Here is a 15,357-nt window from a genome sequence, read left to right as displayed (position 1 = left end):
GAACTTCGGCGTGCAAAGACTGCCTACTTTGAGCACCTGTTTCTTGACGTAACAAAGAAAAAACCAGAAGCCGCCTGGAAAGCGATCAACAGAGTCTTAGGCCGTCAGACTAAAAATTCCGCGCCTGATAAGATAATATTCAATAGCCGTGAACTTTCTGGCCAAGAACTGACTGATCACTTCAGTAAAGAATTTGTCGATAGCATAACGCCAGATGACAGTCTGCTCTCTGCAGCACCTTTAGTCAATAGCCCAGTTAATAGTTTTGTTTGTCACCCAGTTACCGAGGAAGAAGTATCTAGAACATTTATGCAACTTAAGAATAGCAAAGCTCTTGACATTAATAATTTACAAATAAAACCCATAAAGCATGTTTTGCAGTTAATTGTTCCTGTTCTCACGTACATTTTTAATTTGATCATTAAGGATGGTGAGTTTCCTATGGAAATGAAAAAATCAAGGGTAACAGTCATACACAAAGGTGGCGACCGAAATGATGTTAAGAATTACAGGCCAATATCAGTAATACCGGTGTTTTCGAAAGGGCTAGAAAAAATACTGTCATCTAGATTAACACATTTTTTTGATAAGATGAAGCTTTTTTCTGACGCGCAGTATGGATTTAGAAAGGGGAGATCTACTGAAAATGCTTTGTTAACATTGAAAGAAAAAATCCTGGAAAACGTAGAAGATAAGCTTTTCACCCTCGGCCTATTCATCGACTTTTCTAAAGCGTTTGACTCCCTCAGCCATGACATTCTTTTACACAAATTACATCTACACGGAGTACGAGGAACACCCCTTAACCTCATCGGATCTTATTTACGCAACAGAAGCCAGTCTGTGCATGTTAGTAATAAGCAGTCCTCTTTTCTACCCATTAAAGCCGGAGTGCCACAGGGCAGTATTTTAGGACCCTTTCTCTTTAATGTATACATTAATGACATTGTAACCATTGATTCAAAAGCTCAATTTATTATTTATGCCGATGACAGTAACATACTGTTATCTGGCCCTGATGAAAATAAACTTGTAATATGGTGTAATGACCTGCTCGAAAAATTGGTTTTCTGGTCACAGTCTAATGGACTAAAGATTAATCCGAGAAAAACAAAAGTAATTATTTTTCGGCCACGAAACAAAATGGTGAATCTACAACAAGTTGTTCAGTGCGAAGGGGAAGAAATTGCTATTGTTAAGGAACATAAAATTCTAGGAGTCACCTTTTCAGAAACATTAACGTGGGATTCACACATTGACAACATGTGCACAAAACTTTCTAGAACAGCCGGCGCCTTATCGCGATGCCGTTCTTTTCTCCCAGTTCATATTAAACTTCAAATATACCACGCCTTGTTCTCGTCATATATTAATTATTGCAATTTAGTATGGCTAACAACTACTAAAGGGAACATTAAAAAGATCCACATGTTACAAAAAAAGATTGTGCGCAACATAGCTAACATTGACTACTTTTCTTCTACTCAACAGTATTTCCGTCAGTACAATATCATCCCGATACAAAATATGTATGAATTTCGCATGTTGCGCTCATTTTATGTTTCATCACGCCCTTTCAGACAATTTATTTCTACAATCGCATCCCTTCAACATAACAGCAATAATGCATTTACACGTAGCACTGATTTGTGGCAAATTCCCCGTTTCCGCACCAATTACAAACTACAGTCCCTTAAGCACAACCTCCCGTTAATTTTAAATAAACACTCGCAATTTACGAAACCCAGCCTTAACCAGTTGCGACAGTACTTTTTATCCGTATAGATGTTCTGGTGAATAACTGTTTTCCATTGTCCCAAATATCTTTCTTTATATTTTTGTTCCACATCATACAATCATTGTAACCACATTATATAACTGTTTGTTATTTTCTTGTGCTCTGTTTTTCTCTCTTGTGTTCGACTGATGTTATTTATTTTGATTTTGAATGTGTTGAAATCATTCATATGTATGTTTTTTCCAGTTTTTACATTACTTCAAAACTGTACACACGTTTCTACTTGTTACCACATTTTACACGTCTTTCTGTGCTGTGTGTTTAAGTATTGATATTTTTTATGTTCCTTTATTTTGTGTTTTTCAATGTCTGTATAACTTGCCCTGCCTTGTATGCTGGGCCCTGGGCCTCGTCAAGCTGACAAAAGCAGCTTTTAGCCCAGGTGTCCCACCAGAATTTTTTTTCTGGAAATAAACTGAAACTGAAGTCCCCGTACGATGGACGACGAGGAGGACTGGCGGGAAACGTCGGGCGGTAAGCAGGTGACGAGTACGTAGCTCCGTTGCGAAAGTCTGGGTACCACTCACGGTCGTCGCGCTGACGCCGACGGCATACACGGGCAACATGTCCGCGAATTCCGCAGTAGTGACACCCCGGCCGACGTGCAGGCGGACTCCAAACAGGACACATTGCGGGGCTTGGAGACACAGAGACCGGAATTTGCTGGACGGGCTGTGGATGGGACGGATAAAAAGCAGCTGGAGGTGTCGCAGCAACCTGGGCAAGGGTACGCCCAAAACGCGGTACAGGTGATTCCGCAGCCGAGGGACGAGTGACCGAAGCGAGCTCGTCTTTGATGAGCTCACGCAAAGGCGAGGACGACGGGGCTGGGTGCGGGTGGTAGTCGGCTGGCGGTAAGGTGGAGTCGTGCAGTTCCTCCCGGATAATGGAGCGAATGAGGGAGCGTAAGTCCACGTCGGGTGAAATTGGGGTGTCCCAGGTGTCTTTTAAGCAAAAGGACTGAAGGTCGTCAAGACGATGGCAAGTTGTTCGGATGTCTTGGACTGTCGTTGGATTCTGAGCAGCAAGCGTATTGAAAGCAAATGACCCAAGCCCTTTCAGAAGATGACGTACCCGATCGTACTCTGACATAGCGCTCTTGACACGTCGACACAGGGCAAGCACGTCTTCAATGTAGGATGTGTAGGACGAACCGGGTAGCTGAACACGCGTATCTAGCTTTATTTTGTAGACAGCGGGGCTTGCACCAGATGTGCCAAAAATTTGTCGTATCTGTGCCGAGAAGTGAGCCCAGTCCGGGATGGCATCTTTGTGGTTGACGAACCAAGTCTTGGCCACGGCAGTGAGGTAGAACGACAGGTTGACAAGTTTCATCACTGAGTCCCAACGATTATAGGCGCTGACCTGGCTATATTGGTCGAGCCAGTCCTCGACATCGTCCCCACGAAGACCAGCAAAAATAGGAGGCTCGCGCTGGAGTGTGGTGATGGTCCAAGTGGGGTGTACAGAAGATTGGGAAGGACTGGATTGGGTCATCATTGCTAGCTCCAGACGGTTCGAATCGAGAGGAAGAAGAACGGGGGGCCCATCGGCAGTACAAGTGGTGTTGTCGCTGACGGTATCCATCGGTGCGGATGGTACGAGCAGGTGGCGACCGGAACGTAGCTGCACTCTGGCGGCGGAGAGGACGCAGGGATCGAGAGCACACTCCACCACTTGTTGGACGGGAGGCAGAGCGCAGGATGGAGCGACCTTTAATGGCACCCGCAAATATGGCGACCAACCCGACGAAGGAGAAGATGAGCGATGATGATGGATATGTACCGATGAAGACGAAGGTTGCATATCGTGCTTACAAAATAAATAAATAAATAAATAATACTCTCTTTCTGAGGAAATAAATGGACTGCACGGAAAAGGGTCATGTGGAGAGTTAATCGTGCCCAGCGCAAAACTGCTTTGAGAGGGCGATTTTCTTAATTTTCGGTGTACTCAAGTAAAATCGATACATATGATCTATCACTTTGGCATTTAAGGCCCAGTGTAGCAGATTTGGGGTAGAAGATCAAGATTTCCGCTTCAGTATACTGCAGTAGCTTTTTACAGTTGCAATATATCGTAACATCAGGCATCGCAAACTTAGTTCGCTCTCAAATTAGAGAAAGCAGTGGAAGTGTTCTAATGAATACAAGAGCTGGATAAAAGCTTGCCTTTAGTAGTCGTCGAGCGACGGCCAAAATCACAAAAATTCCATTACAGGAAATGTAATTGGGAAAATGGAGAGGTTGTTTAAACCGGAACATGCCAATCTACCAGGATATGGAAAATTTGAAATAGAAAGAAGCCACGGCACAAAAACTAGTCCTTGCCCGGATAGAATAATTGGGGTTAGAGTCGAATCTACTTGAGAGGTACATTGCAAATGGTAGAAAAAGTTATGATGCCGATTAATTTTTTGATGCCATAAAAGAAGTGCACAGTCAAAACGCAATCAACAAAAAATTAACCATGCCAAAGTCAATTAACTCCACCCGGCGCCAATCACTGCACGCTTATCTCCAGGTCCCTGAGGAAATTACAGCATTCCAATGATTTCGTCCTTGTCTAAGCGGTGGCGGACATTTTAAGGACGCGAAAGAAAGCACCACCGCCTGCTGTCTTATAGACAAGTTGCATATGAGGGCAATAGTATTGGAGACAGCAGTTCACAAATGAACTCTTAACTTTCATCCACCCTCACTCAAGGTGACCTTACATTTAACCGATGTTCTAGATTTGGACTTCCATGCTTACTCATTCCAGATGCTTTTCAACAGCGGTAGTGGTATGCCGCGCTTAGATCAGGTGGCCGACATTATAGCATGCATCATCCCAGTTCATTCTTCCCCATCTAAGCCCACTCTTACCAGCATATGCCATGGATGCCTTGATTAGATTAGTAGTTCGAGTGGGCTCTGATGTCCCTCGCTTTAGCGGCTAATCGATCATCTCGATGATATGTTTACATCATTTCCATTCTTCGAATATTGATGGAGGCGAAATTCAAGAGGCTTGTTTACTGTGCGATGTCAGTGCGCGTTAAAGAACCCCAGGTGGGCGAAACTTCCGGCGCCCTTCACTACGGCGTCGATAATAGCCTGAGTCGCTTTTGTACGGTAAACCAGTATAAAGAAAGCCAAACCATTCTGATAATTACCAGTTAAGATAGCTGCGACTTTTAGCCTGTCTACCCTTTTTCGAGCTTTGATACTTTAGCACCTCATGACCTCGTCGTTCTTGTAATGAAATAGTTTGCCAGGATTTCATTTCCTTCTGTGAACGCCACCCACTTCTTTTGTGCATAGCGGAATGAATTTGAGGTCAGCAAATTAGGAAGCTCATGTCGCAAAAGTTCTGCGCCGCTCCTTGGTGCGGGAGCAAAAAATATCCACAAACACCCCCAGACAAGCAACCTAAAAGTCAGATAGGCCGCCTTGATCGCACAAAAGTGTGGCGCATAGATGTTAGACACATGACGGTGACCGCGTCGCCCACTGTACACGGTTAAATTCATGACACTTCGCAGGAGGCTGCTTGGCAAGGGCAACCTGGGTCACAAGGGATACCTTACGGCAGCGCCTGCCACCGCAGGTCAGTGGCGCACCGATTAACCGCTGCACCATAGCGCCAGGAGTTGTACGAGGACATCTAGAGCTTCTGAAAGTAAAGCAAAGATTGACTAAACCCATTAAACGTCAGCATCATACAGTTAATGTGTAGCGTAAGTGCGCTCTGAAAATTTGGAAGAATAATAATAATCTCTTAACCATACCAATATTCGGCCTTCCCATATGATCGTCTTATATGTACTTGACAGGAATCACCGTCTGCATAAGCAGCATTATTTGGACGCCGTCCTATTACATGTCGTCGCACACTGAGCCTAGTTATCGCACCGAGTAGTGCAAACTGAGGAGCTCCTGAAAAAGGTACCCACCTTCTAACTCTAGTTTTAAAGGACTGCTTTTTTTGCGCGAGCATTCTGTTTACTTATGTCGCCTTGAAGTATTTACGCCATGAGTAGTAAATATCAGGCCAAATTTCGTGTTTTCTTTATCTAACACCAAGCCAACTTGCAGGTATATTTAGCTGTAAACATGTGCTAAAGCAACCATGACATATCAGAGTTGCTAAGAGCAGCTCGAAGCGAATGGCAGGCAGCATACTCAAGAGAGTGCTGCCGTTGTCTGTGGAAGCCCAGGTTGGCCACCGGCTGACGAAATGCGCCAGCTGTGTACAGCGCCCATATTTAGGGAGCTGGAGGGCAGGGCGCAGGTTTCTCTTGAGACGTGCATTGGCCGCGTATGAAATCTGATGGCTTAGCATTCAACTGCTACGTCACTCGGATATCCGTCTGATAGGAAACTGTTGGCTTCGTATGTAAATTCCGAAAGAATTACGCATAATAAACGACGTCCCAATGCACGTTCTCAGGCTCAGGTGTATAAGGTTACGCTTTCAGCAATTAGAGAATCCCTGAGAACCACGGCAACTATTTTTCAACAGTGAAGTTTTGGAAGAGATGCCTTCCTCGCAATTTTTCAACAAGGCAAGATTGGTAAATAAAATTCCTGGCATAAAAGTGTGGCTCTCCATGGTCATATTGATACAGCTTAGAAGTGGACGGTGAAGCGCTCCGCCATCTCGCTTGTGACGAGGAAGAGGAAGTGTTTCGCCTGCTTGCTGCTGACCGCTCGGCAGACTGGAACAGTTCTTGTGTATCTAACGGTGTGCCGTGTAATATTCGTGACAAATCTGGTGGAGGTGCGGGGTACGCTTCTAGACCCACGTAGGCTACCGACCAATACGGATCTCACCCCAGTTCACCAGCGCCGCGGCCGCCGCCTCCGTGGAGCGTACCCTGAATTTGGACTCCTTCCGGCTGCAACCAGGGCGTCGCAACCCCGGCCTTCGGAGGCACCAGCTGCCATGGCAACTGAGACCACGCTCCCGGCGCACATCCTCTGTCATGAGCCACGAACACCACCGTCGTTTCATGGCGACGTGTTCGAGGACGCCGAGGATTGGCTCGAGATCTTCGAACGGGTTGCCCGTTACAACGGCTGGAGTGACAACCGTAAGCTCCACAATGTCTATTTTGCACTTGAAGAGTCGGCTCGGACATGGTTCGAAAACCATGAAGCTTCGTTCACGTCCTGGGAAGCTTTTTGCCGCAATCTTAAAGCCACTTTTCCGAATGCAGACCGTCAAGAGCGAGCAGAAGCTGCGTTACACTCGCGCAACCAGCGCCACAACGAGAGTGTACGCGTGCACTGCGAGGACATGACTCGCCTTTTTAAGCGCGCGGATCCCAACATGACAGAATACAAGAAGCTTCGCCACCTCATGCGGGGTGTCAAGCAAGAGCTCTTCGCAGGACTCGTGCGCAGCCCACCAAGCACTGTGGCAGAGTTCCTCACCGAGGCGGCAACTATGGAGAAGACGCTGGAACAGCGAGCCCACGAATACAATCGCGACGTCAACACCTTCGGGCCTGATCCCATCTCCATGTCTCCCGGTATCGACGCGGCCTTTCTACGCGAGCTGGTCCGATCTGTCGTCAGATAGGAACTGCAGGCCTTCCGTACGCCGTCCGAGACGCCATCTTTCACGCCACTGAGCGAAGTCATCCGGGACGAGGTGCGCCTGGCAGCACAACAGCACCAGATTTCCGAGGTTCCTCGCCAGCCTGATGCAAGGCCCACGTATGCGTCCGTCCTGCGCCAGGCCCCTGGGTACGACGTCACTTCCGCGACTCCAGCAGTGCTCTCGTCGAGCTCCCCTCGTGGTGACGCTCCGCCAGCCTATCAGCGACCGCGAAAGAGTGAAGTGTGGCGTGCCCCGGATCGTCGGCCCCTCTGCTATCACTGTGGTGAGGCGGGTCACCTCTACAGGGCGTGCCCATACCGCCACGTGGGCCTGCGTGGTTTCGCGCCGGACGACCCGTGCCCTCAGAACGGGGAACGACCGTAGGAGATAGCATTCCATCTGTCGTCGCGCCAGATCCACATCACGTCAGGCCACCAGGAGGCTCGATCACCGTCGCCGAGACGCTACCGTTCTCCAAGCCCCCGTCAAGCCGCAGGCTACTCCGGACGCCGTTCTCCCAGTCCACGCCGGCAAAACTGATTCCAGCGGCCTCTGGAGGCAAGGCCGCTGATGCCGGGACTTGTGAAGATCCTCCTGCGCCACTACCGCGCGACGATGTTTCTCCGGGAGCGAATAGCGACAGCATCCGACGCGCTACCTCCGATTTGTGCGTCAAAATTGACGGAACCGACGTGACCGCTTTGCTGGATACTGGTGCCGACTGTCCTGTCATGTGCCTGGCCCTTGCCTTACAACTGAAGAAAGCATTGACGGGGTGGTCGGGGCCTCGCATTCGCCCTGCTGGGGGTCACCTGATTATCCCCGCCGGCAGGTGCACAGCTCGTGTCGATATTCGTGGTTTTGTGCACGCCGGCGAATTTGTAGTCCTCCGTGAGTGTTCGAGGGACTTGATCCTCGGTCTCAACTTTCTCCACACGAACGGTGCTGTCATTGACCTGCACGAAGCACGGGTCACGTTCTCGACTAAACGGGCCGTGGCGCGCACTGACACAGACGACTCACGCTTCACTGCTCTGCGACTTGTTGACGACGACATAATGGTACCACCCCTATCCAGTGTGCTAGTTCTCGTAAGGAACGATTGATTCCACGACTACGAAGGTGTCGCTGATAGCCACGTACCCCTGCTGCTCGAGAAGGGAGTAGCCGTCGCTCGCGGGCTCGTCCAACTACAAGACGGTTGTGCTAGTGTGCTCCTTACAAATTTTGCCAACGAGTTGCAGCACCTCGCCAAGGGCACGGCTGTCGCCTTCCTGCATGACTTCGACGTGGTGCCTCAAGTGTGCGCCCTGGAGACAAGCCCTGATCAAGACCAGGCTCCACCATGTCCTGTCCTTCCGTCCGTCAGAATCAATCCGGATTTGGCGCCTGAGCTGAAGGCTCTCCTCTCGGCGCTTATAACCGACTTCGCGGATTGTTTTGCCACAAGCTCCAGGGTCGGTCGTACGCCTGTCGCAAAGCATATGCATCATCACCGACGAGACTACACCACCCGTATGCCAGCGCCCATACCGCGTTTCTTCGACGGAACGCGAAGCCATTAAAAGGCAAGTGGACGAAATGCTCGCCGACGATGTCATTCAACCGTCGACAAGCCCATGGGCATCACCGGTGGTCCTCGTGAAAAAGAAAGGCAACACCTTGAGATTTTGTGTTGATTACCGCAAACTGAACAACGTGACAAAAAAGGACGTTTACCCGCTCCCCAGGATTGATGATGCACTCGACAGACTACGTGATGCCAGGTTCTTTTCCTCTTTAGATCTCAAAAGCGGCTACCGGCAGATAGAGGTGGACGAGCGAGACCGCGAGAAAACTGCTTTTGTGACGCCTGATGGTCTATACGAATTTAAGGTGCTCCCGTTCGGACTGTGCTCAGCGCCGGCCACTTTCCAGCGCATGATGGACACTGTCTTATCTGGGCTCAAGTGGCAGACGTGCCTCGTATACCTGGACGATGTCGTCATTTTTTCGCCCACCTTCGAGCAACAGTTGGAGTGGCTGCGCACAGTGCTCCGGGCGCTCCAATGTGCGCAACTTACGATCAAGCCTGAGAAATGCTATTTCGGTTTTGAGGAGCTTCGTTTCCTCGGCCATGTTGTCAGCGCGCGCGGTGTTCTCCCAGATCCGACAAGACCGCTGCTGTCTCCAGTTTCCCGCGTCCCACTGACAAAAAGACTCTTCGACGTTTTTTGGGACTGTGCTCTTACTATCGACGATTCGTCCAAGATTTTTCCAAAATAGCTGAACCCTTAACAGCGCTGACCAGAGAAGACACAAACCTTCTTGTGGGGAAGCGACCAAGAGGATGCTTTCGTGGAGCTCCGACAACGCCTGCAACGTCCACCGATACTCTCCCATTTCGATGACGCCGCAGCAACCGACATACACACAGATGCTAGCAACGTAGGCCTTGGGGCGGTCCTGGTACAGTGGCAGGATGGCGCCGAACGAGTCATCGCTTACGCAAGCCGTACACTTTCGCGCTCGGAATGCAACTATTCAACGACTGAGAAAGAATGTCTTGCGGTAGTCTGGGCCATCAGTAAGTTCCGCCCATACCTATACGGAAGACCCTTTCGCGTTGTCAGCGATGACCACTCGTTATGGTGGCTGGCCAGCCTAAAAGATCCATCTGGGCGGTTGGCGAGGTGGAGCCTCCGTTTGCAGGAGTACGACGTAACGGTCGTGTACAAGTCGGGGCGGAAGCACCAAGCTGCGGATTGTTTATCACGCGCGCCAGTGCACCTGGCTTCCCCGGAATTCACTGAAGACTTCTCTTTCCTTGGTGCTGTTAGCGCAACCGATATGGCGCAGCTTCAAAGGGAGGACCCAGAGTTAGCGCCGCTCATCGCGTACCTGGAAGGCTGCGATGGTCCCCGCGTCCCTCGTGTTTTTCTTCGTGGGCTCAAATCTTTCACTCTGCAGAACGGCGTCCTCTACAAGCGCAACTTTGAGAGCAACACCGCAACATTTCTGCTCGTAGTCCCGTCCCAGTTGCGACCTGATATCTTGAGCGCTTGCCACGTACGACGAACCATATGCCGGCCACCTGGGGGTCAGTCGTACCTTAGCGAGGATTCGGCAGAGGTACTAGTGGCCCAGATTACTTCCATCAGTGCGGACATACGTCAAAACCTGTCGCGACTGCCAGCGCCGTAAGTCTCCTCCCTTAAAACCCGCAGGATTTCTTTATCCCATAGCGCCTCCGAAGACGCCTTTCCAACAAGTGGGAATGGAGCTACTCGGCCCTTTCCCGAAGTCATCCACTGGAAAACGTTGGATTGCTGTCGCGACGGATTATTTGACGCGGTACGCTGAGACAACGGCGCTTGCAAACGGAACTGCTGTCGAAGTAGCTACGTTTCTTGTACACAACATCGTTCTGCGTCATGGGGCTCCGGCGGTTATCATTACTGACCGTGGAGCTGCTTTCACGGTCCGCTTGTCTCAGGCAGTCCTAGATCTGACCCACACCAGCCATAGGCGTACAACAGCGTACCACCTACAGACAAATGGTTTGGTGGAGCGCCTTAACAGAATCCTGGCCGACATGCTCTCCATGTATGTGGATGTGGAGCATAAAACGTGGGACCAAATTCTCCCATACGTAACGTTCGCTTACAATACGGCCCTGCAGGAGACAACGCGGCTCACGCCCTTCCAGCTTGTCTTCGGTCGTCCAGTTGTTACTTCTTTGGATGCCATGTTGCCCGTCGACCCTCAGTGTGGCCTAGAGCCAGATCTTGACGTCGCCACTTTCGTTCAGCGGGCTGAAGAAGCACGTCAACTGGCCAGGCAGCGAATACACCGTCAACAGCACGTCGACGCTGACCGCTACAATCTCGGACGGCGATTTGTTACGTACGAACCAGGCGACCATGTGTGGGTTTGGACACCAGTCCGTCGCCGTGGGTTGTCTGAAAAATTACTGCGCCGATACTTCGGACCTTGCCGAGTTCTCCGCCGCATTAGCGACGTGACGTACGAAGTTTCACCGACAACCCCAGGCCGCCTATCGCGCAGACCACCACATCCGGATGTTGTGCACGTCGTTCCAATGAAGACGTACTACGACCGTCCTGCTGATTCTACTTTGAGTGCCACCGGTTCTGTGTCGTGATAGCTGTGTTTAACTTTCCGTGTCCAACCCATTTTCCCCTCTATGAAAGCGGCCCGCATCGAGGCGATGCTGCAGAGGAGGGAGCAATGATACAGCTTAGAAGTGGACGAAGAAGAAGTGCTCCGCCATCTCGCTTGTGACGAGGAAGAAGAAGTGTTTCGCCTGCTTGCTGGTGACCGCTCGGCAGACTGGAACAGTTCTTGTGTATCTAACGGTGTGCCGTGTAATATTCGTGGCAATATTTTCCCCCAATTGAAAAAGGTGACATGGAACGTCGATTTGGTGCGTACTGTCTAATATTTAATGTGCCATACTGATTATATTCGTGAATTTTTGTCTCAAATTTGTTAAGATAAAGGTAATAGAATATAAATGAAATCAACAAATTGTAGGTCGGCAGCAACATAATGCACGCGGCCTCGATCATGGTGCTAAATAAAGAATCGCCTTGCTGAACTCATCTCGAGAGTATTTTATCGCAATTACCGATACCCTCATCCTGAGGAAATAAATGGGCTGCACGGAAAAGGGCCATGTGGACAGTTATTCGTGCCCAGCGCAAAACTGCTTTGAGAGGGCGATCTTCTTAATTTTCGGTGTACTCAAGTAAAATCGATACATATGAGCTATCACTTTGGCATTTAAGGCACGGCGTAGCAGATTTGCGATAGAAGATCAAGATTTCCGCTTCAGTATACCGCAGTAGCTTTTTCCAGTTGCAATATATGGTAACATCAGGCATCGCAAACGTAGTTCGCTCTGAAATTAGACAAACCAGTGGAAGTGTTCTAATGAATACAAAAGCTTGATAAGAGCTTGCCTTTGGTAGTCGTCGAGCGACGGCCAAAATCACAAAAATTCCATTACAGGAAATGTAATTGGGAAAATGCACAGGTTGTTTAAACCGGAACATGCCGATCTACCAGGATATAGAAAATTTGAAATAGAAAGAAGCCACTGCACAAAAACTAGTCCTTGACCAGATAGAATAATTGGGGTTACAGTCGAATCTACTTGAGAGGTACATTCCAAATGGTAGGAAAAGTTATGATGACGATTAATTTTTTGATGCCATAAAAGAAGTGCACATCTAAACGTAATCAACAAAAAATTAACCATGCCAAAGTCAATTAACTCCACACGGCGCCGATCACTGCACCCTTACTTCCAGGTCGCTGAGGAAATTACAGCATTCCAATGATTTCGTCCTTGTCTAAGCGGTGGCGGACATTTTAGGGGCGAGAAAGAAAGCACCACTGCCTGCTGTCTTATAGACAAATTGCATATGAGGGCAATAGTATTGGAGAGAGCAGTTCACAAATGAACACTTAACTTTCATCCACCCTCACTCAAGGTGACCTTATATTTAACCGATGTTGTAGATTTGGACTTCCATGCTTACTCATTCCAGATGCTTTTCAACAGCGGTAGTGGTATGCCGCGCTTAGATCAAGTGGCCGACATTATAGCATGCATCATCCCAGTTCATTCTTCCCCATCTAAGCCCACTCTTACCAGCATATGCCATGGATGCCTTGATTAGATTAGTAGTTCGAGTGGCCTCTGATGTCCCTCGCTTCAGAGGCTAATCGATCATCTCGATGATATGTTTACATCATTTCCATTCTTAGAAATTTCATGGAGGCTAAATTCAAGAGGCTTGTTAACTGTGCGTTTAAAGAACCCCAGGTGGTCGAAACTTCCGGCGCCCTTCGCTACGGCGTCGATAATAGCCTGAGTCGCTTTGGTAAGGTAAACCAATAAAAACCATACCAAACCATTCTTATCATTACCAGTTCAGGTAGTTGCGACTTTTAAACGGTCAACCCTTTTTCGAGCTTTCATACTTTAGCACCTCATGACCTCGTCGTTCTTGTAATGAAATAGTTTGCCAGGATTCTATTTCCTTCTGTGAACGCCACCCACTTCTTTTGTGCATAGCGCAATGGATTTGAGGTCAGGAAATTAGGAAGCTCATGTCGCAAAAGTACTGTGCCAGCTACTTGGTGCGGGAGCAAGAAATATCCACAAACACCCCTGACAGGCAACCTAAAAGTCAGATAGGCCGCCTCGATCGCAGAAAAGTGTGGCGCATAAATGTTAGACACATGACGCTGACCGCGTCGCCCACTGTACACGGTTAAATTCATGACACTTCGCAGGAGGCTGCTCGGCAAGGGCAACCTGGGTCACAAAGGCATACCTTACGGCAGCGCCTGCCACCGCAGGTCAGTAGCGCCCCGATTAACCGCTGCACCATAGTGCCAGGAGTTGTACGAGGACATCCAGAGCTGGGAGTGGGCATGTCAGCAGCAGACACGGCAACATGCTAAGCAATCCCTTTTGCTTTGCACTTCAGGTCTTTCTCGGAACCCTGCTAGCGCCGCGTGAGTGGTATCAAGCGACACGTGCGAACCATGTTCAAGGATTCGATGCCGTATCAGCAGTACTGCTTTCCGACGGAGTCATCACTGAACCAGACCAACCTTGGCTATCAGCTTCCACACCTTTGACGACATCGGGGACGTCATGTCACGTGGCTCATCCATCGACTATAAATCTACCACCGGAGCTTTTCTTCGCCAGTGGGCATGTCAGCAGCAGACACGGCAACATGCTAAGCAATCCCTTTTGCTTTGCACTTCAGGTTGGTAATCTCAAATATGAACATTGTTATCGAAGTGACGATCGTTTTTTAGTGCTGCTGCCCTGCCCACTGAGCGTTGAGTGCTTTCTGTCTTGTGTTATTACATTATCGAAAGATCTGTTGTCTTGTGGCGATATTGAAGCAAATCCTGGTCCAACTGAAAAAGAGATGCTATCGGAGTTACTAGCAGGCCAGGGTAAGATTACTTCAACAATGGAGGGCCTACAGGCATCACAGAACAAGATAGAAGACAAGCTTTCCTCTTTAACTGAGCGGATTGACGGTATTGAGAGACAGTTATCCGGCCTAAATGTCTTAGCCACGAAGGTGCAAGATATGGAATCTACCATATCAGAACTTCAGGGGCAGCTTACTTTAGTTAGAAACCAGATGGATGACCTAGAAAACAGAGGTAGAAGAAATAACCTTATCATTTACGGTATAGAGGAGGACAGCATTGAGTCTAACCATGAACTGGAAGAGAAAGTAACAAACGGCGTTTTTCAGGAAAAGCTGGGTTTAACGGTAAGTGGCGTCGAAAGATGCCATAGAATGGGTAAAAAGGAAGCAAGCAAGGTGCGACCTGTCATTTTAAAACTCCTCGATTTCCGTGAAAAAATGTCCATATTACAATCATGTCATAAGCTCAAAGACTCCGGCATATCAATAGCTGAGGATTATTCAAAACGAGTTCGAGAAATACGTAAACAATTATGGAAAAGCTGTAAAGAAGAGAGAGACGAAGGAGCCAAAGCAAAGTTATTATTCGATAAACTAAGCGTTGATAACGTCCTATTTGGTTGGGACGAAGCGAAAGGTTCTCGCTTCAGGCTTAAAAAGAAATCAAACTGACTTCTCACCAATAAACCTCGGACCCTGAAAATATTAAATGTTAATTGCAGGAGCGTTCTAAACAAGACTGCTGAGTTGGAGGCTCTTCTGCTTTTGCACGATCCAGAAATTGCGGTTTTGACTGAGACTTGGCTTAAAGACACAGTATTTGACAGTGAGTTTGTACCCATTGGCTACAGTTCGTACAGAAAAGACCGTGATGGTAGAGGTGGAGGCGTTAGCATACTCTTTAAGTCAACCTTGCGAATTTTCCCAATGTCTGATATACCCAATGTAGAGTGTATCTTTTGTAAAGCATACTATGGAAATGTTAGATATGTTATTGCA

The 15,357-nt window shown here is 48.5% G+C and overlaps 1 protein-coding gene across 1 annotated transcript; it reads left to right on the top strand.

Moving 5' to 3' along the window:
* Nucleotides 1-13,913: 13,913 nt before the first annotated feature.
* LOC149325245 (uncharacterized) lies at nucleotides 13,914-15,030 on the top strand. The gene has a single exon (XM_089563572.1). It carries the CDS (start codon nucleotides 14,146-14,148, stop codon nucleotides 15,028-15,030), a length of 885 nt encoding a protein of 294 aa, XP_089419698.1. The 5' UTR covers nucleotides 13,914-14,145.
* Nucleotides 15,031-15,357: the final 327 nt, after the last annotated feature.

This window comes from Amblyomma mixtum, chromosome 10 (assembly GCF_055824585.1).
Source record: "Amblyomma mixtum isolate Tamu chromosome 10, ASM5582458v1, whole genome shotgun sequence".
Lineage (NCBI taxonomy): Eukaryota > Metazoa > Arthropoda > Arachnida > Ixodida > Ixodidae > Amblyomma > Amblyomma mixtum.
The sequence above is the reverse complement of the archived record's forward strand: the minus strand, read 5'-3'. Positions and strand labels throughout refer to the sequence as shown.